Raw genomic sequence first — 24,746 nt, 5'->3', positions numbered from 1 at the left:
GGCACCGGCTTTCCTTCTACACTTCAGTACCTGCCGTTGTTTTGTTGTTACCATTTGCTTGTTTTAACAAATAATGAAATGTAATGAATAATATCACAGATTTACTTTGGAAGTAAAAAAAAATTTAAAAGACAAAGCAATTATCGTGCTCACTGGTTCCAAACTGTGACTTCAGGGCCTCCCAGGTGCCATGCACACTTATGGCAGAGTCCCAGGCGCCATGCACACTTATGGCAGAGTCCCAGGCACCACACACACTTATGGCAGAGTCCCAGACACCACACACACTTATGGCAGAATCCCAGGCACCATGCACACTTATGGCAGAGTCCCAGGCACCATGCACACTTATGGCAGGGTCCCAGGCACCATGCACACTTATGACAGAGTCTGGCACAGACAGGAAGACAGAGAAGGAGACTGAGAGCTAAGTGCTCCTCCCCACTTTCAGTCAACCAGCGGCTTTCCATAGATTTTTTTTGTTTTTTTCCCCCCATATTGGGCTTCAGCTTCTAGAAACAAAACCAAACAAGACATTTCCACAACCTCCAGCGGCAGAGACAACCTTGCTTATTTCACATAGGAGGAAAACACCAGTTTGCAAAGGTGAGGTGCCCCTGAAGGACGCAGGGAACACTTCTTCATTCACAAATGCACACAGAGAGCCAACCATGTGCCAGGGAAAGCGGTTACAGAACTGGCCTTGGACTCAAGTCTTGAGCAAAGTCATGTCCAGACTATTGCTTCCATATGCGGTGTTTATACACCGCCGTACAAGGGCACACTGAGAGACATCTCTCTGAGAACAGCTGGTATAATCATTGTCTGTGTGTGTGTAACAAGTCTACACAGCAGTGGGAGTATTGTGCACTTCTTGATACGGAAACTCTCAAACATACACCTGAGTGGCAAGAACCGGGAAAGGACCCCACAACCTTTCCAATCAGCTTCCGTTTTGCGTCACCTCCTCCCGCTGCTCCTCCCCTCAGCCTCAGCTGTCTCACTTGGAAGTAAATCCCAGTTGCCCTAATGTCATGATGGGAGGAATTCTGAAAGTGCGTGCCACAAAAGGACGGAAAACATAAAGAGTAAAAGTCATTTCTTTCCTAATGAATGAGGAATGCAGAGTCTTCCAACGTGTACATCATTTTCTAGATCTGCTTAAAAACAAGACTTTTTATTTTTTTATTTTTTTATTTTTTTGCCTAAAAATACTTTGGACCTAACAGGACCCAAGGGCAGTTTTCACATTGGGAAATTAACTTTGGCTATAAAAATACTTAGATTTTCAACACACAGTGAGGGTCAAGTCCCAAGACAATAGATGAAGGCTCCTTTTCACGAAGGGTAAAGCAACGTGCTGTAGTAAACAGGGCCGTCAAAAGCGTATACGGGGGCTGGACAGATGGCTGAGCGGTTAAGAGCACTGACTGCTCTTCCAGAGGGCATGAGTTCAATTCCCAGCAACCACATGATGGCTCACAACCATCTATAATGTGATCTGATGCCCTCCTCTGGCCTGCAGGTGTACATGCAGGCTGAGCACTGTATACATAATAAATAAATAAATCTTTTAAAACCATATATGATTGTTGAGCTAGTGTGAAACCAAAATAATAAAAACATAATGAATACTTGGGTGTGCCTAAAACCTTGGGGAGCATAAATTACAATGTAACGGAACCTGAGCTGCAAGCAGTCTGGCTCGGCAGTACGGGTTACCCATGATACAGTGGAATGAAGGCTCTTCTTACCCGAACAGTTCTGAAATTGGCAGCGTCGTCCACACCATTAACTCTGGCAGAGTCCAGACTCAGGTAGTTGTATCTGCTGAAATCCTGCTCGAGTTTTAGCTTGTCTGTTGAGTCACGCATACAAACCCATAAGTCATTTTAATAACGTACTGCTCCCCATGACTTCATTCCTTACCCTCCAGATAAAATATCCCTTGTATCATGTACCAAGTCAACAATAGAAATTGATGCATAGTTTAGGGGTTAAAATGCTTTTAGGTCTAGATAGGTGTTCTAAGTTGATAGTGACAATACGTGATGGAGACTGATTTACATTCAGAATTTTAGATGCACCAACATAGGAAAGATGTCTTCTTCAGGGCTGTCAAATACAGCTAGCCAAAACACTAAGAATGTAACATTTATATAATTCCTGATTATGATGTGGTTCTTCTTGCCATAGGTAAGCTATTGTATTTATGTGTGATAATATAAATGTGTATGTACAAAAATAATTCTTCAAAAAGAGAAAAGAAAAAAAAAAGAGTAGTCAAACAAAGTGGCCCTGAAAAAAAAAATTGATGCACAAAGATCAAGAGCAGCTTCTCCTGAAACCCACTTTTGTAACTGTTGCTGGGAAATATTGGGACAAGGAATGGATAAACACAGGGAGTGGAAAACGTCCTTCATATAAGCTGGCTTTGGACTCATATGAATTATTTTGGAGTGATATATCCTCAACGATGGTAAGACAGGGTAAAGACTCTGACCGTTTCGTGATTCTGTGTGGGGAAACTGCCACTGGCAGCCGCAGGCTCTCATTAGATCAGTAGATTGCAAGGGCAGCCATGAGAGCAGTCTCCCCACCTGTACCCTTTTCACCCCCTGCCCATGTACACACAGCGGTTAACTCCGCCGGCTTTAATGTGCACATGCTGGCTATCGGGGCCACGGTGATGACGGGTAATCTTCGCTGTCAACTGAACTTAGGATCCCCTAAGAGACATACCTCTAGATGTTAGGCAGAGTGAGCATGGTGAACCCCAGGATTCACGTCTCTGAGCAGGTATGAGTAGACTCCGAGCCCCACTGCTACAACTGAGAACACAGCCGCCACCCCCCCTTCCCTGTCACCCCCAACCCCATGCACCGTGAACCACATCAGCCTTTCCCCAGCTACACTCTTCTCCCTAAGTATAAGTCACAGAAATAAGAAAAGTAGCGAACACAAGAGATCATCTCCCTGAATGTGGCCTCCCTCCCATAGCTCTTCTGATTTGAAGGATTTGATGATGTAGCCAAGAGCTATTAAATAATTTCCTTGTGACCTTATATTAACTCTCTAAAAATCTCTGATAGTCAGATGTTAATTCTGCTATGGCTACAAATATCTTCCCTATGACTTTAAGAAATGATTACACCTATTTATTTACTATACATTTATGAGTACATATAGGTATGTATGTATATATGTATGCATGTATGTATGTATATATGTATGTATGTATGTATGTATGCATGTATGTATGTATATACATGCACTTGTATCATGGCAAGGGTGCAGAGGTCAGGACAACTTGTGGGAGTTGGTTCTCTCCTTAGGACACATGCGTCCCAGGGGTGGAACTAGGATGTCAGGCTCGGCAAGTTCCTTTGTCCACTGAGCCACCTTGCCCGCCGCACTCCCCATGCTTTTTAAATTTTCTCTGAGAAAAGTCTTAGGCAATTGTAGACCTTTACTACGCTGCCAATTCTCTTTCCTTAAGTGTGCTAGTCCTCCACTTTGATTGTAAATTTGTGGGAGGCCTTCTCCAACTCTAAGGGCTTAGCACATGTGGGGTACATGACTTGGCCCCTGGTGAGATACAGAAATATGAAAGAAATCCTGGGGCGTGGCAGAGGACACCAGAACAAGATGAAATGAAAGTTCTACACGGAAAAAACATACAGAGAGGGTGTTGTAGAGAGTGTTTCAGAAAATGCTGTGACAATAAAAAGCAAAGACAGAAATGTGGACTTACGGAGGAGCTCCTCAGAGGCACCAGACAGCAGCTGATAGAACACGTGGAAGTTTCTTTCACCTCTGGGCTGCTTAACAACACGAGATTTCTCTAAAAGATCTAAAAGGAAAAAAGCAAACAAAACTAAATTGTATAGAATTCACATTGCCTTTAAACATGGCATACTTGCTCTCTCTTTCATCAGTTTTATACTAATAAAATAAAACAATAAAAGAAGCCATGCTTTAACTTCTACTTTGAAAAAGAAGCACAACTCAATTAAAATCAACTAAACTGCCAAATAAAGCAGTTATATCCAACAAGTCCATTCAAGATAATAGCTTTTAATACTAATATCCTATTTTTAATGGTCATATTAAAGACTTTAAGATGTAACGCTACAAATGAAAGGATTGAAATGCATCATTGAGATTCACGTAATAATCAAAATGCTGAAAAACCAGCTGCGAAGCCCTGCCGTTTTATAAGGCATCATCATATGTACAGCTGGACACCCAGGCAGGGCTTTAGGGGCTCAGGTGTGAAGTCGGAACATCCAATCCAGGCGCATATTCCCGGCTCCACACTGTATGCACACCCCACCTTCTGGGAGAATCAAAGTGCCGTTTTCCAGATCTTCAAGTATTAGGATTTTGTATAATTTGACAAACACTCCAGATACTTTTTCATCTCTTAAACTTAAGGTCTCATTAACTTTTGACACTTTTCCCCAGAAATGAAAACATATTAACAAAGACACAAGAAAGGAGTCATCGTGACAAAATACAGGCAGCAGTCTCCTCCTGCCTGGAATCCTGCTAACCCCTCACTAGGGACACAAGAGAGGGTCTGAGCGCTGCTGGCAAAGGCCAATTTTAACTGTAAAATTCTTCCTCATACATTTACACTTCTAGCTGTAAACCGCCATTGCTTAGCGACACTCTAAGCGGTGAGTTCTCTTTACTGATGTTACTGGCATGCTTAGTCCTAATCACGTTGAAAACCCAATGTTATTTAATGGGTGTGAGGTTAAAAGAGCGCCAGGCAGGCTCCAGAAGGATGTGCACAGATGCATCTGTGGCATCTACAAGAGTGCTTGATGCAGAGTGGAGAGAACTTAACAGTGTAGCTATGGCGGATGGGAACTTAACAATGTAGCTGTGGCGGATGGGAACTCTAGTGTGTTCAAAATACAGGAGGCTGTTTATAAGAATGACAAGATAGGCGTGGTGGTGCACGCCTTTAATCCCAGCACTCGGGAGGCAGAGGCAGGTGGATCACTGTGAGTTCGAGGCCAGCCTGGTCTACAAAGTAAGTCCAGGACAGCCAAGGCTACACAGAGAGACCCTGTCTCGAAAAACAACAACAACAACAACAAAACCAAAACAAACAAAAACAAGAATGGCAAGATAGGATGCGAGACCTATTCCAAGCCAACTGGAGAAAGAAAGAAATATTTCAGTATCACAATATTAGAAATGAGACACTGTAGATCTTCTACATTTATCTCCAGCGGTCACACATCTTGAGAGACTGCGATGCCCCAAACTACGGTGAAGAATGTTGAGTTGGGCATTTAGAAAAAAGGAGAGGTAGGAAGCAAAAGCCCAAATCAGTAACTTAGTGGGGAGCAGTGTGCAATATTCATCATGTAAAGAAATGAAAGTTCAAACAATTAACAGGTGCACATGCGTGCGGGAACATATATGGGTAAAAACACACGTGGTTTTACTTACGAAGCAGTCAAGCTTCGACGAGATTGTAACAGTACTGCACAATTCTAGAACAAAGAACCCAGGGGCAGATTCTTTGAAGAGAAGCTAATCCTGAAAGGGAATCACCACGCCCAGAAGAAAGTAACTGACTAAGTGGGAAATACAAACAAGGGCTGTGTTCTGCTTTGTCCATTCATACACACATTTCTTCAGTGGATCACTGACACTCGCCCACTAAGCACCAGGAAATAGTCAGGCATGAGCAACGTGAAGGCTTTCTTCCTCGTGGCTGACAAGTCCCGCGTCAGTGACCATGCCACAGAAACCAACACAAAAGTCTTTCCAGTTGATATAAGTCGACGGCTGTGGAGATGGCTCGGTGGATAAAGCACGTGCCAAGCATGCATGATGACCACAGTTCGGATACCAGGAATCCAAGTAAAACCAGACGTGGCACGGCATGTCTGTACGCCCTCCATCTCCAGTGAGATGGGAGGAACCAGGAGAAACCTCAAAATCTCATGAGTCAGCTACCTGGTAACTGCATCAGTGAATATGATAGCCTGCCTCAAACAAAGTAGGAGAGAGCCGAGACCCGAAATCATCTTCTGACCTCTACACAGGCACCATGACATATGCATGTTCTCTCTCTCCCTCCCTCCCTCCCTCCCTTTCTCTCTCTCTCTCTCTCTCTCTCTCTCTCTCTCTCTCTCTCTCTCTCTCTCTCTCTCTTTCACTCACTCACAGAAAGAAATAACAAGTTGCTATGACTGAGAAAGTGAGGGTGAAGAAGACAAAGTAAGTAAGCTCTCCAGGTTCTTTTCAGATCCCTAAAAGACCTGGTACACCCCATAAGCCTTGGACACCTCCCTAGCCTGCTGCTTCTTACTTGACAATGGCCCCTTAGTCAAGGGACAAATGTGCTTTGCAGCACTTAAACATCATTTTTTTTTCTTAAATATTTTATTTTTTAATTTTAATTTATGTCCTTTCGTGTGGAAGTGTCAGATCTTGGAGTTACAGACAGTTGTGAGCTGCCATGTGGGTGCTGGGAATTGAACCCGGGTGCTTTGGAAGAGCAGGCAGTACTCTTAACCACTGAGCCATCTCTCCAGCCCAAATATCATTTCTCATGCTTCAGGACATAAAACAGTACCTTCACACTAATACCTTCACTGACACATTGTCCACACTGCAGTAACTGCAACACACTGCTTAGCTTGCCCCCTGGCCTCTTTGAAATGTTCAGACAATGGAGAACGTAGAAACAGCAGTAGCTGTCAGATTCATTGCCGTGACATCACTGAATTAAAGACCAGCGTGTGACAAGGAATGCTGACTGACCAAATGTACTTGACCTACACATGTACTGATTATGGTCGGCAATGGTGGCCATAGTCAAACATGGCTCATGGTGTTTAAAAGGGAAGGCGAGGCAGAACTTCAGCTTCCTTCCCGTTTGTTAGCATACGCAGCCCTGAGAGCGGCTCTGAGGCCGACTGTCACCTCTCCTTTACAGATGAGAAAAGGAGCCCATGTCATCCGGACAGAGTGTGAACCCAGAGCTTAGCTTACTGGGGTTCACTGCTAGGCTCTGTGATCTTTCAGGAATTTAAAAAAAAAAAAAATTAAAGAATGTAAACCACTTAAGCATTTGGAAAACGCCAGACTTTATATGACATCCATGAATTCGCTAAGCAACTCCCTTACGAAACGAGGAAGCTTTTTATTGCAAAGCGGTTGAAGGTTTTACTACTTACCGTGCCTGCTCTATTACCCCAGAGCCTGTTTCAGTTTTTTTTTATGACTTTTCATGTAAGTCATAAGCTTCCAGGTAGAAAAGTAATTAGAGGAGATGTTTGCCCCCAACTAATTTACTAAGGCTTGAAACCTTTCCCTGTTGGTGTTTTGTGCTGAGCGAGCGTGTACCAACACAAGCAAACGGCACACAGCCACATCAAATAATTATTACTCCAAGCGGTGGCTGTAAGCACAGTTCACTGTAGGGACTTCTCACCTGACCACGCTAGTTTATGCAACTGTGACCCGAATGCAGTGAAAACAGAGCAACGCCTCCGCCCCCCCCAATTCTCTTCCGCCTGCAGAACTCCTGCCAGAACCAGCTGGGCCTCAGCTAGGGAGAGTTACAGAGGTTATTATTACCAGATACCAGGTACTTAGTACAGCAGAGCATCTGACGCTCTCCAGATACCCCAATGCCACTGCGTCTCTTTTAATACTTTAAAAAAAAAATAATTTATTTAATTTTATTTTAGTGTGAGGGTGCTGCCATTGGAACTGGTATTACAGACAGTTGTGAGCTGCCATGTGGTGGCTGGGAATTGAACCCGGGTCCTTTGGAAGAGCAGACAGTGCTCTTAACCACTGAGTCATCTCCCCAGCCCTGCCACTGCATCTCAAGAAGTTCAACATAAATTCATATCATATAGAGATAAACTCATTAAGCCATGCACAAGGTAACAATAGGGACAAAGAGACACTGCAACCAGGATTTGCTTCCCTACTCAACAGGCCATCACCAACTGACTGCTGACACACACACACTTACTTTGGGGGCTTTCTAATTTTGAAAACTTACTAGCTAAACCACAAGATGGCCATGTGTTTGCTCATGTCTTATAACATCTTTCCTAGGCAAATTGTGACAAATAAAATGCCCACCATCACCACTGCTGGAAGATAAAGCTTTTATAAATAGGCAAAACAATTAAAATTGAGTAAAAAAAAATAAATAAAAGGGTTGGGAAGAAGGAGGAGGAGGAGGAAGAGAAAGAAGAAGAAGAAGAAGAAGAAGAAGAAGAAGAAGAAGAAGAAGAAGAAGAAGAAGAAGAAGAAGAAGAAGATCTCATCACCCTGGGGCATAACAAAAGGATTAGACTGTTTGGGAAAAATGTCTTTGTTTTATGCCTATTCTCTCTCCTAGGAAAAGAAGAGGCCCGGCACTGTCCTTGGTGGCCTCCTCATCTCCACTGATGTGTTGGCTGTCCCTCCCTTCCAGTCACTGACCAGATGGAGAGAGGGCAGGTTATTTACAACTGTCCATAAAAACAAGCAGGTGTTTAGAAATTAAGGAAACAATTAGACCTCATCAATGGTTGCTACTATAGTTAGGTCAGTAGAGAGTATTGAACAGGAAACAAGAAAAAGGAAGAGGTCCAGTTCTCAGTAAAGGCTTACGGAAGAGTCACCTTTGTCTCAGTTTTACCAATGAGGATGGGCTAACTCTGCAAGCCCATGACTCAGAATGCTGGCTGCCCCAGAGTCCCCACACCTTCCCTCTGGTGGTTCCAGATGAACTCTCGGGAGAAAATATCTGTTTCATCTAACGCACTCAGGCCTCACCTCGCCATTAAAGCAAAAGGCTAGTTCAAACAGTGTGTGCCTTAATGTAAGAAACTACCATCAGTAATCAATTTTAACCATTTTTCTGTTGGGGGATGGTCTGATGTATTTTGATGTTAATTACAGCTTGCTGTCTGTGTGACCCAACCTTTTGTTTAATAAAAAGCCATCCCACCTGGGCAGGGTGGAGGAGATAGGTGGGGCTAGGAGAGAGGAATTCTGGGAAGGAGAAGGACAGCCAGGAGGAGAAGGAGAGAGACTTGAAGTGAAGAGAGGAAGGCCGCCATGGGTTAGATGGAGGAGAAGCACATGGCCGGTGGCATGGATGGAGGATCCGGCCCAGAGGAGGAAGGTTGGCAAGTGTTTGGGATGATGGATGGGAAATAACTTGATAGAAGTTACCGGACACAGATGGCATGGGATTGAGGCAGGGATTGCCACTATGGGAGGTGGTTTAGAGGACTGATATCTGCCCTGCCCCACGTTAACTAAGGCTATCTTAAAATATAACAAGTGTCTGTGTCTTGATTGATTACTAGCCAGGCCTACAGATAATACAGGTAATACATACAATTTAAAAACAATATTTTTCTCCTTGTCTTAAATAATTAACCCTCCAACTACCAAATAACCAGGAATTACTGAGCGGAACTCAATGTTTTCACTGGAAAACCCTAAACACAAACATGGGTTTATGCATGTATTAGGAACACCGTTTTAAAATCAATACAATCCTTGAGATCAGGTCTCCAAGACACGTAAGGCCTGGTGGGCATGGCAAACTGCCCACCAAGAAGGCAGAAGCCCTGGGACAAGCTGAGCAGCGAGACCAGCCATACTGACGTCTGAATACTCTCTGTTGGGCCTCTGCTAACTAGTGTTTAATAGAATGCAATCTGTCTCAGAAATCTCTCCTGAACGCAGATAACTGATTCTACCCTCCTGAATTGATAATTGGCAATATCCTCCTGAAGCCGGGGCGGGGCCTACATTTACCATACTTTGTTGCTCAACCTAAGAGTGTATGGCAGGAGTTTTAAGACTGGACAAACAGGCTAAGAGTCCAGCTGGAGCGTGGTAAGAGTCAGGTTAGAGTCCCTGCACATTGTTTGTAGGTTATGGGGGGGCAGGGGGTGCAAGTCCTTTCCAGCTAGACTAGTGATATAACCAGTTTGACTGAGAGACCCTGGCTCAACGAATACAATGGAGGAACAACTGCAGATGTTTCCTGACATCAACTTTGGGTTTCCACATGCACGTGTACACACACACACACACACACACACACACACACACACACACACGTTTCACTCCCAATCATTGATTTGACATCAATAAAGTCAAAGATATTAGACAAAAGAACAAAGCTGTAATAAGTCTTACACAACGTGAAAAGAATAAAATCATGTCCCATATCCTACAGTGGCAAGAATGATACCACACGAGGTTAAACAACACACCAAGAGGAGACAACATACAAAGGCAGGAAAAAAAAACTGTACTGTAAACTCAAAACAAATGCCAGAGAAAAGGAGTCACAGGCACGATGCCACCTTGACCTTCTGTGGAGGGCCAGCTCATTTCCTCCACCTCCGTGCTTCTCTCAGGAGGATGCTCCCCAGAGAAAGTGCCTAGCCTCACTCGGTCCCCGCATCACTCCTCCCCGGGCTGGGAGACGAGGCAACTGCACTGCCAGGCCTAGGGATGAGATACATGGTCTGCGCCCTCTGGCTTTGCTCTTCAGTCCATGAGACAGATGGGACAATGGCCATGGGGAGAAGCCATGGACACTTAGTGCCATCAGTGGCTTCCTGACTTCCAATTGCTGGAGGGCTACTAGCACACCTAAGTGTCCCGGAGACAAACCAAAGCCTATTTTCTGTCCATTGGATAGATCAGAGTGGGGGTTCGATGTTTACTATCGTATTGTCCTTGGTTAGAGCAATAGTTTGAGCAGATCCCTCTGAGCCCCGATCCACCCATCATGATGTTCTTCTTATAGGTTTCTAGGACCCTCTGGATCCATCAATTTCCCCATTCTTCCATACTTCTCTCACCAAGAGTCCCAGTAGGAGAGCGGGGACTGACTCTGACATGAACTCTGGTGCTCCATATTTGACCACCTCCCCTTGGTTGGGAGGCCTGATGACACTCAAAGAAAGAATAAGCAGGCTACCAAGATGAGACTTGACAGTCTATGACCATATAGTGGGGGAGGAGGTCCTCCTTGGTCACAGACCTAGGGGACGGGAACAGGATAAAAGCGGGAGAGATGGAGGAATGGGAGGATACAAGTGATGGGTGGGCAATTGAGTTGTGATCTGAATCAATTAATAAAAAATAATAAAAAAAAAAACCCAAAGCCTATTTTCTTCAACCCATGCCTACTTCTCACTTGTCCAAATGTCAACATGGGTTGATTTGGACTGTGTAGGAAAGCCACCTAAAATCTTAGTACTGCAAAGCATTGAGCAGTTCTGGGCTTGCTTTTGGTCTCTAGGTGACACTGATGGGCAATGTCCCCAAACACATATTGGGCAGCTCACTTCATGCCCCTCTTCTGTCCCAAGCAGATGACTGTGGGCTGGTCCACAATGTAGTGAAGAAAGACTCCAAACCAGCAAGAGCCAGGCACCACTATGTAATCAGTGTCCAAGTCCGGCTCGTCTCTCCTTGATAGACCTTCCACTAACAAGCCTCATGGCTGAGCCCTGACTCAACGAGAATGGGACAGCACAACGGTGTGGACACAGAATGAGAATTTATAGTGGCCATTCCTGAAAAATCTATCCAACTGTGGCTGTTAAAATAAGATTGTTGGGCCGTGAGATGGCTCGCTGGGAAAAGGTGCAGGTCACCATGTCTGGAAACCCAAGTTCCAAGCCCAGGATGTACTCAGTACAACTCTATGCTATCTTCTGTATTGTGTAAGCATGCAAAACAGTGAAAAGGAATGGACATGCAGCTTGGTGGGAGAGTACATAAGCAAGAGGTCCTAAATTCAATCCCCAGTATCACCAAGAAAACAAATATATACATAAAATCATACACTTAATCTGGAGCTTTACTTCTTAAAAATTTCAAAAGCATATATTTACATGTGATATTCAGTGTGTGTGTGTGTGTGTGTGTGTGTGTGTGTGTGTGTGTGTGTGTATCTGTCTGTCTGTCTGTCTGTCTGAGATGCCAGATTTCCTCAGGTGGTGGTTATTCAGCCATAGACAGGCGGTCTCTGTGCCGGTGAAAGGCTATAGACTATGAACAAATCAGCATTTAATAGTAGAAAACAGACATTATTAGTGTTTATTAGGTACCACGCCCACAACATGCAGTTTAGAGCTAATAAATACCTGATCCTCGCACGGCCTGACACACTATTAATCTCACTTCAAGGAAGAAGATGCGGAGGACCAGAGAACTTCAGTAACTAGCTGTCTTTGTAATAAACACCAGAGACCGTGTGATAAACTGGTGAGAACTGTGCTCATGAAGTAAATGCCCCAAATGATAAAACAGGACACCTGGCTGCCGGTGTCTCCCCAGTTCGTCTTGTGAGGCTCCTGATACCCAAATGGGATGAGGGCAGCCAGAATCTTCACCTTTGTTTACAGATTAGAGGGTTCACTTGAAATTAGAGATGTCCTCAGAGCAGATGCGTCTCTCTGCCATTCTTTGAGCAAATAAAAACCTTTGAGATTGATATCATATTTTTCCAGTCTAATTGCGTCCAAGTACCACAGATTTAAGAAAGTGCCTGGAAGTATTAGAAGAAGAAAAAGAAGGGGGAGGAAGAGACAGGGAGGAGCTAGGGGGGCTGGCAGGGCGGGGAGAGAAACAGAGACAGAGAGAGACCCAGTTTCTCAAAGGTCCCAGTTCACACCAGTAGGGCACAGAAATCTTCAAATCCCAAATACAAAGACGAGTACGCGAGCAACAAGGCTGAGCAAGCGGAGCAGCATCACTCCAGATCAGTGGAGCATCTGCATGCACATCTCTTTTATCTTCTCTGCTAAAGAAAGCTTTGCCACCTTCCATTTTAACTACACCTCCTTCCCAACAGCACACTGTCCTCAGGGATCTGTAACTTCCCAGTGAGTCCCAGACTTAAAGTTGTATTGCATACATACCTCTTTTAGAGAGAGGGAACTGAGTTGCTGGCCTCTGTTTTCCACTTCCCTGGCATACAGCTGTCTAGAGGGCTCTTGCACCTCTCTCAGAGTAATAATTTTAGCCAGTAACCATTTGTGCTTTTACTAGTGGTTGCTGGGAAAGGAAGCAGTGTACATCTTCCACAAAATGGCAAAGCCCGTGCTGCAAGAAGCTAACTTAGTAGGATGTAGAGAGAACCCCAGGGGTTCTCCCATTGCTTCACATGCACCGAGGCCAGGGCAGCAGCTCCAGGGCCACCATGAGTCAGCCCCGTCTATATGGGGTTAAACTTCCTGTTCCAAAAAAACAAATATATGCATAAAATCATGCAGTAACTCTGGAGCTTTACTTCTTAATCTTTGCTAAAGCAAAGGACACTCTTAAGCACCAGGGTGTTCCCACTTCATAAATTTCAATACAATTTTCTTGTGGGAACACATAGTAACCAAGACCATATGAAATTCATTCACACAGACATATTACTCTTAATGGAAAAGAAGCGTTTAGTATTTATTCTCCATGGATACTGTAAGAATCTGCTGATTCTTATGTCAAGGCGAAATTTCTGCTTAAAGCTGGAACTTAAAATTTCAAATCCAAAATTACTTTCTTATACTTTTAGTAAAGTAACCTCTAATTATGTTCATAGAGTCTTCAAGAACAGTATTAATTAAATCATTCCAGAATGTTCAGCTGCATGTTCTGTGATGAAAGGACGAAGTTACTGTTACCACTGACGTAATAACTAGTTAACGTAATAACTAGTATTAACAATGTAATAACTAGAGTTAATTTGCCTTACAAAAAGGAAGTACTAAAGATTTATGGATAGCTTGCAGAATTAAAATTAATCGTTCATTAAGATGGTGGCCTTAAATTCCAGTCACCTCCTTTCCCAGACAGCTCTCATCAGCTGCCATACACTTCGGGGAGTCTGCCAGGCAGTCTGGGAGGGGCCACCATCATTTGTTTCTGATTACAGCATATGCAATGTTGCAGGAGTACTTTGCTTCCATATTTGGCAGATAAAATCATCTAATCTAAATTGCAGCATCCTATCCAATTTCATCTCATATTAGAACTTTCCCTTCCAGGCCTTTCCCCTACAACGATACATTCTTACAAATATGTGCAATCACCACGAACATCAAGTACACAAAAGTATATAGTGAGGCTGACCAAAAGGAAAAGTAAAATCACGTAAGAACTGCAAACTGCTGAAGTGGGAAGAAGCGCAGAATTCGCTCCCATTAAAAATGAGAAGGCGCTAGGCCTATCTGTGAATTGTGATGGACATTTTATGCTTTAAAATCCAGGTACTTGGGGGCTGGGAGATAGTTCCACTGATAAAGTGCTTGCCGTACAGGTATGGCACATGGGTTCGGAACCCTAGGACTCCTGTGAGAAGCTGGGCTCTAGGGCATGTGCCTGTAACACTGGGGGGACAGAGACAAGAACTCTGGGATGTGCTAGCCAGTGGTCCAGCCACATCTTTGAGCTCCAGGTTCAGTGAGAAATTTCATCTCAAAAAAATAGGGTGGAGAGTGGACGAGGACACTGACAGCTGGGCACAGTGGCGCACACCTTTAATCTCAGCACTTGGGAGGCAGAGGCAGGTGGATCTCTATGAGTTCAAGGCCAGTGTGGGATACAGAACAAGTCTAGGACAGCCAAGGCTACACAGAGAAACCCTATCTTGAAAGCCCCCCGCCCCCATTGGTAGACCAAGCTGGCCTTGAACTTATATGAGAGCTGTCTGCCTCTGCCTCTGCCTCCCAAGTGCCAGGGCTAAAGGCATGTGCCACTACTGCCCAGCTGCAGTTTAAAAAACATTTTTTAAATCTGTTTTAAAAAAAGGAAAAAAGAATGTTTTTATTGCAACAAACCAATGAAGGTGTTCTGCACACTTGGACAGCTGTCATTTCCTTATCTAGCTAGACTTACATTTGTTTTCATTTGAACAATTCCTGAAGCACTCTGGGGTGAATAGGCAATGGGTGCTCTGGTACTGTGATCCTAAAAACAGCCAGAGGATAGTAAGACAACGGCTGGGGACACATAAGCCCTTATGTTATAATTAATTTCCAAACAAATGGCATTTGAAATCAAAAGGAGAAACATCAGGGTAGCGGCACCCTGGCTCTAAGGCCGGGAAGGCACATCAGGGTAGCGGCACCATGGCTCTAAGGCCGGGAAGGCACATCAGGGTAGCGGCACCCTGGCTCTAAGGCTGGGAAGGCACATCAGGGTAGCGGCACCCTGGCTCTAAAGCTGGGAAGGCACATCAGGGTAGCGGCACCATGGCTCTAAGGCTGTGAAGGCACATCAGGGTAGCGGCACCATGGCTCTAAGGCCGGGAAGGCACATCAGGGTAGCGGCACTCTGGCTCTAAGGCCAGGAAGGCACAGGGAAGCCAGTCAAGCTGTGGCTCATGCCCACAGTCCACAGGCCCTGGACCTGGAGCTACCTAGCAGCCCTTACCCAGTCCTGCTCGTTATCAAGGATCCTGGAAGAGAGGGCACATCTCTCAAAATAACACTCCAAGTACAGGTCTGCTCACTGTATTAAATGAATGCTTCATTTTAAAAGCTATACATTTAAAATCAGCTATTCAGCTGGGTGGTGGTACACACCTTTAATCCCAAGACTTAGGAGGTGGAAGCAGGCAGATCTCTGAGTTTGAGGCCAGCTTGGTCTACAGACCAAGATCCAGGACAGCTAAGGGCTACATGGAGACACCTTGTTTCAAAAAACAAACATACAAACAATTTATATTTTAGGGCTAAGGTACAGTACACTTTCCCAGTGTGTGTGAGGCCCTGGAGTTCTATCTTAGCACCACAAAATTAGTTAATACATTCCTTATTTTTAATCACAGAAGATATTTTATTAAGGAAAATAACCCCGAGAGAGTCTTCTTCACACTAGATTAGTTTAAAGACCTGTGAGGTATAAATACAATAAGCACAAACATGTCAGTAGATTCCTAAACAGTTTCCCAAAGGTAATAATAAACTGATCTGAACAATACTTAGTCAGCCATGATATAGGAGGAGTTCTGAAGCCCGTTTGGCAAGACAGTAAGCTTATATTCCAAACAAACAAACAAACAAATTGTGTGTGTGTGTGTGTGTGTGTATAATATCCTACATTATATTATAAAGCAATCTGGAATGCAACAGTGAAATTTTTTTAGGAAAGTAAATACACTTTCTTCCCATCTCTTCAAGACACAGCATTTAAATTTTTCCGCTATTTTAAAATGCATGTTTGCCTCTTCTCAACTGGTTTATAAAGAGCCGAGTAAAATACTCACAGTTACTTATCACGCCTCCCAGTGGATCGCCTTTGAAGTCAAATTCAATATCCATATATTTGCCCTGTCAAAGAAAGACTCCGTAAGTTCCTCTCAAAACAGTCAGCATACTTTTAGAGAACAGCATACGAGCTTTGTTTCAATGTAATAAGGAAAGGCAGTTCATACAAGCATGATGGAAAACAATGTGCTCCATGAATAATTCACACTGCATGCCTGTTACCTAGAGCTCATCTTGATGTGGCTAATTTAGGAACAGATCATTGCTGACACACGGGCACATACACAAGGGCGGGGGGGGGTGGTCCTTTCCATCCTGTGACTTTTCCACTTCAGATCTTTTTCTTTTCTTTATTTTATTTTATTTTATTTTATTTTATTTATTTTTAATGTATATGAGTGCTCTATCTGCATGGACAGCTTCATGCCAGTAGGCGGCATTAGATCACATTATAGATGGTTGTGAGCCACCATGCGGTTGCTGGGAATTGAACTCAGGACAGCGCTCTTAACTTCTGAGCCATCTCTCCAGCCCCACTTAAGATCTTTTTCAAACGTCCTGAAGGGTACACCGTCTCATATCAAGACTAAAAACAAGAGTAACAGTCTTGGCAGAGAAACTGGGATAAGCGATTTCATTTTATAGGCAAATGTATTTCTGGCCATTGCTCCAAACTCCCTATCAGGCAGTGAGCAAAACTAACACTCCGTGTTCACATCTACTCAAACCAACACACAATGATGATGCATCGCAAGCTCAGAATCAAAGAGTGCTTTCAGTGGCTTTTGACCTAGATTCTATGGCAATATAGAGCTGAGATTCACATTACACTTATGGACAGTATTTTAAAACAGATGTAGTTTACTATTGTGAAGTTTACAGAGTTACTCTCCAACTGCCTCGCTGAATAATAACAACAGCAGAATAACCGTGACAGCTGTTTTGTGTTTGGAAATGGGTATGTTTATTTAATAAGTAAAAACTGCTTTTGCTTTGTTTCATGTCCTACCTTAATCATAGTCAGATAGATACTTTGTATATAGTTTTCCCCAAGAATTACATTAATTTTCAAAATGTGATAGGAAGGGAGAAAAAAAAGCATCGACTGCATGGCACTTAGTCAACAATGCAATTTGTGACTTTTTATTAGATTTCGGATGCTCCCTCACCATCTCCTCTTCCACTGCCGTCATCTATCCTTTTAAAAATCTTCACTTGCATCAAGCAAATGTCTGCAAATCATTTCTTTTAGGTGGAAAGAGGCGGAGGGAAAAGCCGGACACAGCCCTGCTGGGAAGGAGCCGGCAGCCTGGTAAACAGGACAGTGTGGTGGGGAGACCCACAGCTCATGGATGCACGTGGCTATGCAAGCAGTGCGGACAAGGGCAGAAGAGGAAGTGAGTGCAGAATAAATGTAAAGGCTCTGCAGTGAGGCGGACAGGAGTTAGGAAGCAGGCGTAAGGACCAGCTGCTGTTAGGACAGTGAGGAAGGGCGTCAGGCTCTTGACAGGAGCCACTGAACTGAAGGCACTTAAGCAAGAAGTCAAGGTCAGATTTGTCATTTACAAGGTCACCTGACTAGTGTACGATGGGCTGGAAAGGTGCAGGACCAGATGCAATGGGTGTCAAGGACTCAGGGCATCAGCTGGCTGCACTATTAGGGGAGAAAGGGTGATTGCTTCTAGAAGTGGCAAAAGATGAACACGAACTGAGAGCTAGCCAGAGCCACAGAGCCGGGCTTGGCCTTCACAAAGAGGCCGTCCAGAACAGCAGGGACACAGAACCGAAGCAGCTAGAGATTAGGAAAGAGGACTCTGAAGAGGAGACTAGGGACTGGCCTTCTGGAAGAGATAGCTTTGACAGGAGTTCCATCTCCCCCCTCCCCCCCAACCCCTCCCCCCCCCCGCCGGGGCAGTGGAGCAACAGATGCAGAGAGCTAGTGGAGGGGTTGGTGAGACAGGAGCTGGAAACCGTCCAGGCTGACAGCTGTTAAACTCCTGAACGTGTAACGTTCCCCACAGGCTCACTGTCTGAACATCTGGTTCCAGCTGGTGGTGCTGTTGAGGAGACTGTGGAACTCTTGGGACATGGGGACCAAGCAAAGGATGAACACGGACGGACGGCATGGTGTCGGGGTCTGCCCCGTCAACTATGATGGGTGTTTCTCCTTAAACTGTACGCCAAAGTAAACCCTTCCTAAGTTGGCTTTGTAACTGGGGGAATGGGGGAAAAAAAAAAAGTAACCACCACAGGTGTGAATAGGGACACACGCACAGGCAAGGTGCTGGGCGTAGGATTAATTCAGTTTGAGGGGCCTGGTCATGACTACATCTCTGAAGAAGCTGCTGGAGAGTAAGTGATAAGGGTGTAAACACTTGAGGGAGGGCAACAGGAAGGCAGCCATCAGTGAGCTGTTGAACAGCCCTGAGAACTCTCTTGCTGAAGGGACAGCCCGAATGCTATATGGCACCCACACCCTCACACTAGTCCAGCTGGAAATAACTTGCAGCTTCCAATATCCTACAAATAGCGTGCAGGGACTCTAACCTGACTCTCAGCACACTCCAGCTGGGATCTCAGTGGCTCTAGTCTTAAAACTCCTGCCATACACTCTTAGGTCAAACAACAAAGTCCAGTAAATACAGGCCTGGGCTTCATCATGATGCCAAGCCATCCTGCTCTTGAGTTGCTTTTGACCCACTTAGATTTTTTTTTAATAGTCCCATTAACATTGTCTTCTATCCTCCTATCTTCTCTAAATGCCCACACAACTTTGCCCATAATTTTCTGAAAAAACGTGTATGTACTGTGCCATAATTATTTTTAGAGATGTCCAACTTCCCTATCCAGTCTGAAAGCTTCTTAAAAAGAATTCACAGATTAAGTGTTTTCTGAGTGTCTACTACGGCATCATGCACTCCTATAACTGTGAAGGGTCTGAAACGTACACAAGGAAGTCAGGACTTGTTCCCAGGGTACCTACAAGTATTTCAAGTCAGTGATGACAAAATTAGGTAATCTGATACAGCAATTCAGAAGAGTAATAAATACCTTGGGCAAATAAAATCAAAATGAAGTCAGAGTGTACGAAAGATATTATCAAGGTAACACTTGAAGGGAGAGATAAATAATTCAAGAAGCCACCCAGCATGTACAGATCTACTACAGAGCACCCGACATGCAGAAGGAGACAACTGCAAAGGCTTGGGGCTAAGAAGCACTCAGATGCCAGAGGGTCACAAGGTTTGTGAAGCTGAGGCAGAGCCAGGTAGGGGCTAAGAAGCAGAAATAGTGTTTCAGTGAGACAGGCCCTGCCAACTGCACTGTAAGGATGTGCACTGTAAGGAGCTCTTACTGTAGAGAGCTGCACTGTAAGGAGCTCTCACTGTAAGGAGTTCTCACTGTAGGGAGCTCCCACTGTAGGGAGTTCTCACTGTAGGGAGTTCTCACTGTAGGGAGCTCTCACTGTAGGGAGTTCTCACTGTAAGGGGCTCTCACTGTAGGGAGCTCTCACTGTAAGGCGCTCTCACTGTAGGGAGCTCTCACTGTAGGGAGCTCTCACTGTAGGGAGCTCTCACTGTAAGGGGCTCTCACTGTAAGGGGCTCTCACTGTAGGGAGCTGCACTATAAGGAGCTCTCACTGTAAGAAGCTCTCACTGTAGGGAGCTCTCACTGTAGAGAGCTGCACTGTAAGGAGCTCTCACTGTAGAGAGCTGCACTGTAAGGAACTCTCACTGTAGAGAGCTGCACTGTAAGGAGCTCTCACTGTAAGGAGTTCTCACTTTAAGAAGCTCTCACTGTAAGGAGTTCTCACTGTAAGGGGCTCTCACTGTAGGGAGTTCTCACTTTAAGGAGCTCTCACTGTAAGGAGCTCTCACTGTAGGGAGCTCTCACTGTAAGGAGCTCTCACTGTAAGGAGTTCTCACTGTAAGGAGCTCTCACTGTAGGGAAGTGCACTGTAAGGAGCTCTCACTGTAAGAAACTACACTGTAAAAGCAAAGGGGCACTGCAGAGGGCTTATGAGACCTGCCTGCAAAGATCTCTTCAGCTACCAGAAAGAAAGGCCATGGGCTACATGGGAGGTGTAAAGAAACCTATATTCAAATTAAAAGACAGAAACAAGTCTACACATTTTTTAAACTTTTTTTTTCTTTCTTTCTTTCTTTCTTTCTTTCTTTTTTTTTTTTTTTTTTGTTTTTGTTTGTTTGTTTTGGTTTTGGTTTTGGTTTTGAGACAGGGTTTCTCTGTGTAAGAGCCCTGGCTGTCTTAGGACTCACTCTGTAGACCAGGCTGGCCTTGAACTCACAGAGACCCACCTGCTTCTGCTTCGCAAGTACTGGGATTAAATGTGTGTGCAACCACTGCCCCTTCTTATCGAATGAGTGTTGCCTGGTAACCCATCAATACCACCATTCGAGATGCAGAGGCAGGAGGATCTCTGTGAGTTCAAGGCCAGTCTGGTCTACAGAGAGTTCCAAGACAGCTGGGACTACACAGAGAAACCCTGTCTCGAAAAACAAACAAAAATCTTAAACAAATGAGGGGTTGGGTAAGAATACTGTCCAATGGTGCGAGCGCTGTCTTCCTCCGCTCAGCGCCTACCTAGTTTACCAGTTTGCATACAGTAGATGTCCCAAGCACTGCTTAAGAAAGAGGTTTTATGACCCTAAAATATTGAGTTTCTTTCTTAAAAGGAAAAAAATTCAATATGTCTAACTAGAAATATTGGGGGGCATGGGGGACACTGAGGTACATCCCTGAATGCACTGGTTCCAATTGTCAGCTGTGACCAATGTGTCTTAACTACAGCATAGCAGGTGCTGTCAGATTTCTCAGTAAAGTGATGAACAAATTCTTTCTAGATTAACCAAACACAGTCAAGGGCACTATCAAGAAAGATCACAATAATACACAAAATAGCATAGAGGCCAATTATAAAATTATAACATGTATTTGGGTGTAATATTAATCAAGTCACAGACCACAAAGCAGAGAAATTACTAGAAGCTAGGCATGAAATGATTTAGCCCATAATCAAGTGTTAATCTCATATCCTAATACCCATGTTATAAGAGGATTTCTCTGAAGCTATTTAATAAGCTAAATTGCCTGGCAAGCCATTCATGGATCCTAAACACCACTATAATGAATGACCTTTAAAGCTGTAGTTTTCTGCCTTTGTAGTGCCATGGCCACATAGACTTAGAAATTTGTGCACCCAGTTTGCAAACAACATTAAATATCTATCACATAAAGAAGCCTGGTTGTTGGAATCACGTCACTTCAAAATTCGATTCATGCAATCAGATTATCCATGTTAGCAAGCACGAAATGGCTGAGATCAAGCTGGTTATAAGAACTTAACTGGCTGATCCGATGGAAAAATTCACAGCCTTGGGTTTAGGAACTTATTTGGCCTTCTACTTCCTAAGCTGCAGAGACTACTCCACCTGACCCACTTCTTTATTTAAGCTTTGGACAACCTGTCTAAGGAGAAGGCCCACAGGGATCTGACGAGGGAGCGGGGGAGCATCTCTGGCAGGGAGGCCTTAGAAAGGACCAAAATCAGTCTCGGTGGCACAAGCAGTGGGTGAGACGATGGCTCAGAAAGTAAGTGAACTTTTAATATAAAACTTGGTTAAACCACAGAAGAAGAAGAAGAAAAGGAGGAGGAGGAGGAGGAGGAGGAGGAGGAAGAGGAGGAGGAAGAAGAAGAAGAAGAAGAAGAAGAAGAAGAAGAAGAAGAAGAAGAAGAAGAAGAAGAAGAAGAAGAAGAAGAAGAAGAAGAAGAAGATCTCAGAATACCTTCATGGAGCCAGACCAACAGGTACAGGTGTACAATCCCACCTACTGAGGATGTTGAGGCCATAGAAATGAGAGTTGAAGGCCTGCCTGAGGAATGTAACAAAACCCTGTAACCCATAGGGACAGAGAGGAGAGCAGGAGGGAGGGAAAGAGAGGAAAGGGGAGAGAGGAGGAGAAAGAGTGGAGTGCTAGAAGGTATAGCTTAGCAGCCACAAAGTCTCCACCACTGCAGAAAGCAAAAACACAGGCAATGCCTGTATCTTTGTGAAGATCAGAGGCCCGAAGCGTGTTGGAGGGGACCACGCATGCAGCATGCATGCAGGCACATGCTGGACAGCTGCAGGGGAGAAGGCGGAACAGGGGCTAGGGCCAGAACCCACCAGCTCAACCACAAGACACTAATTAGCTTCAGTTTGAAGTGTGCATTGCCCAGCCCCTGTGCTTACTAACCCTAGTGATTTTACCTCTGAGGTTTAAAATACATCCCAGCTTTTTCGAGGCCACCAAATAAGAGACAAAGGCGACAGTATACAAACTAGATCCTTCTTTTTCTACTGAATTTCTGAGTCTTAATCATGATTTCTAAATAAAAAACTCTAGATGAGTAAGAAATAATTATAAATAGCCTTATTTAAACTCATATATAGTCTCATGACTGAAGATGAGGAGAAAACAGAATAAAAAAAAAAAAAACCTTGCCAGTCCAAGAAAAACTGAAAAATCTCAGAAAACAAAACAAAACAAAAAAGAGCTCTTGCAGAATTTCCAGTGGGCCTCAACTAGAGGTGGCAGCTGCCTTCTGACTTTAAAAATGTGTGTACTAAGAAACATTAAACATCTGCTTGTTTAAGCACACATGGACTAAATATTAGTGTTAGCACTTAAGTTTATACAAATACTTACAAATCTAGAGGAGTTGTCATTCCTTACAGTCTTGGCATTTCCAAAAGCTAGTGAGAAAGAAACAGATGCATCATTAAAGCTGATAGAAAAAAATTATTCCGAGCAGAAACATAAAGCAACTGTAGCACAGACAGGAATAATCCTGGCAAACACAGATTGCAGTGGCAGCATTTCTGCCCACAATTTCCATACAGATATATCTAGCAGAAATTTTAATAAGTTTCTAAAACTTCCCTCAGTTATTAGAAATATTAAAAAAAAAAGAGCAAGTGAAAGTTCTGATTCTTGGAATTGTTTCAAGTATTACTCTAAATTTAATCTTGACTAATTCAACACGTTTTTAACTCATTTAGATAGGAATCTAGTGAGTAGGCAGCAAGCAAAGCATCTAGCCCTCCACCAAAATGATCAATAAGGACATCTCAGAAATCATTTTCTATTATTATAGGTTTGATGCAAGTGGGTGAGGATTATAGATTGCAGGAAGCATATGAAACTTAAAACTGTTTAATTTTGAAATAAAGCTACTTATGTAAATGTGATTGCGTAACTTCAGTACAGTAAGAACTATACTGAGAGCTGGAAAATGAGTCATTTAAAATAAGATAGAAACAACACCTACTTTATTAGTTTATGCCCAACAGGCAGACCTATATGAAACGTTCTAGAAAAATAAAGGGAACTAAAATGTCCCACAATGCACAGCACAAGTCTGTTTTGATCTTAGCTGCTTCAAGGAGACCTGTCTGCCCTGGGACTCCCTGTGAGGTGAGGGCTGGTTAGAAGTATGGAGTGAGGCCGCTCCAGGCACCAAAGGTTTAACACAGATAACAGCATAGTTCCAAGGCAAATGAACTGTTTCACCAAGACTCCACAAATACTGACAAGCCAATCTGGGATGATTAAACCAGAGAACAGAGTAGTGAGGGTACAAGTCACATATGTTAAAGGGCCTGCGGATGCTCTGACAGGACACCTCAAGCCCTGAGGGAAGCCCAGTCACATGAGGGTCATGGATAAGGGGACTCTGGCCCAGTACATCCTGGAAGAGACACAGAACTCCGCATCCCACCAAGGCGCCTCCCCCCCACCCAGGCTGTTTTGGCTCCTGGAAGCCACAGTTGAGACCAGAAGCATCATTCCTGATGATGTGATGAAATGAAATGAACCTTTCAAATAAGAGGTTAGACACAGCATTTCTGAAAGCCTCCATGATTTCATCAGCTTACATGGGGGAGAAAAATAGGATGACAAGCAAACGTCACAGAGCACAAGGGCTTGAGAGGCAGCCCAGCCCTGAAAACAGCACCCTAAAGAGAGGGCGATATTCTTAGGAGAGACTAACTTTGACCACTCAGCAGCTAAACCCGAGGTGTGGTATCTCATGTCACGTCAATGTTTTATGTCTTTTTAAAACTATTTGTTTGTGTGTTTGTTTCTTATTTATTGGGAGTGGGCATGTGGAAGTCAAAGGACAACTCTCTCCAATCACATGAGTACTGGGGATTGAACTCAGGACTTTAGGTTTGATGGCAGGTACTTTTCCCTGCAGGGCCATTTCAATGGTCCTCTTTCATGGTTTTTTACTTAAAAAATACACAACTGGCTGGGTGGGGTGGTGCAAGTATTTAATCCCAACACTCAGAGGCAGATCTCTGTGAGCTGAAGAGCAGTCTGCTCTACACAGTGAGTTCCAGGCCAGCAAGACCCTGTTTCAACAAACAAACAAACAAACAAACAAACAAGCACCACATAGTCAGC

At 44.0% G+C, this 24,746-nt stretch overlaps 1 protein-coding gene across 3 annotated transcripts in view; it reads right to left on the bottom strand.

The window, feature by feature from the left end:
• MYO1B (myosin IB) overlaps positions 1–24,746 on the bottom strand; it is a 173,529-nt gene that overhangs the window by 52,774 nt on the left and 96,009 nt on the right. For all 3 annotated transcript variants that reach the window (XM_084778430.1, XM_084778431.1, XM_084778429.1), the window contains exons 6-9: positions 22,986–23,032; positions 16,277–16,340; positions 3,755–3,853; positions 1,755–1,858 (exon numbers count right to left, since the gene is read on the bottom strand). In XM_084778430.1, coding sequence (XP_084634556.1) covers positions 1,755–1,858; positions 3,755–3,853; positions 16,277–16,340; positions 22,986–23,032 — 314 coding nt within the window. The remainder of the gene's footprint in view (positions 1–1,754; positions 1,859–3,754; positions 3,854–16,276; positions 16,341–22,985; positions 23,033–24,746) is intronic.

The sequence above is a fragment of the Acomys minous genome (assembly GCF_964271855.1).
Source record: "Acomys minous genome assembly, chromosome: 4".
NCBI lineage: Eukaryota > Metazoa > Chordata > Mammalia > Rodentia > Muridae > Acomys > Acomys minous.
This window is presented reverse-complemented; position numbering and strand designations above follow the sequence as displayed.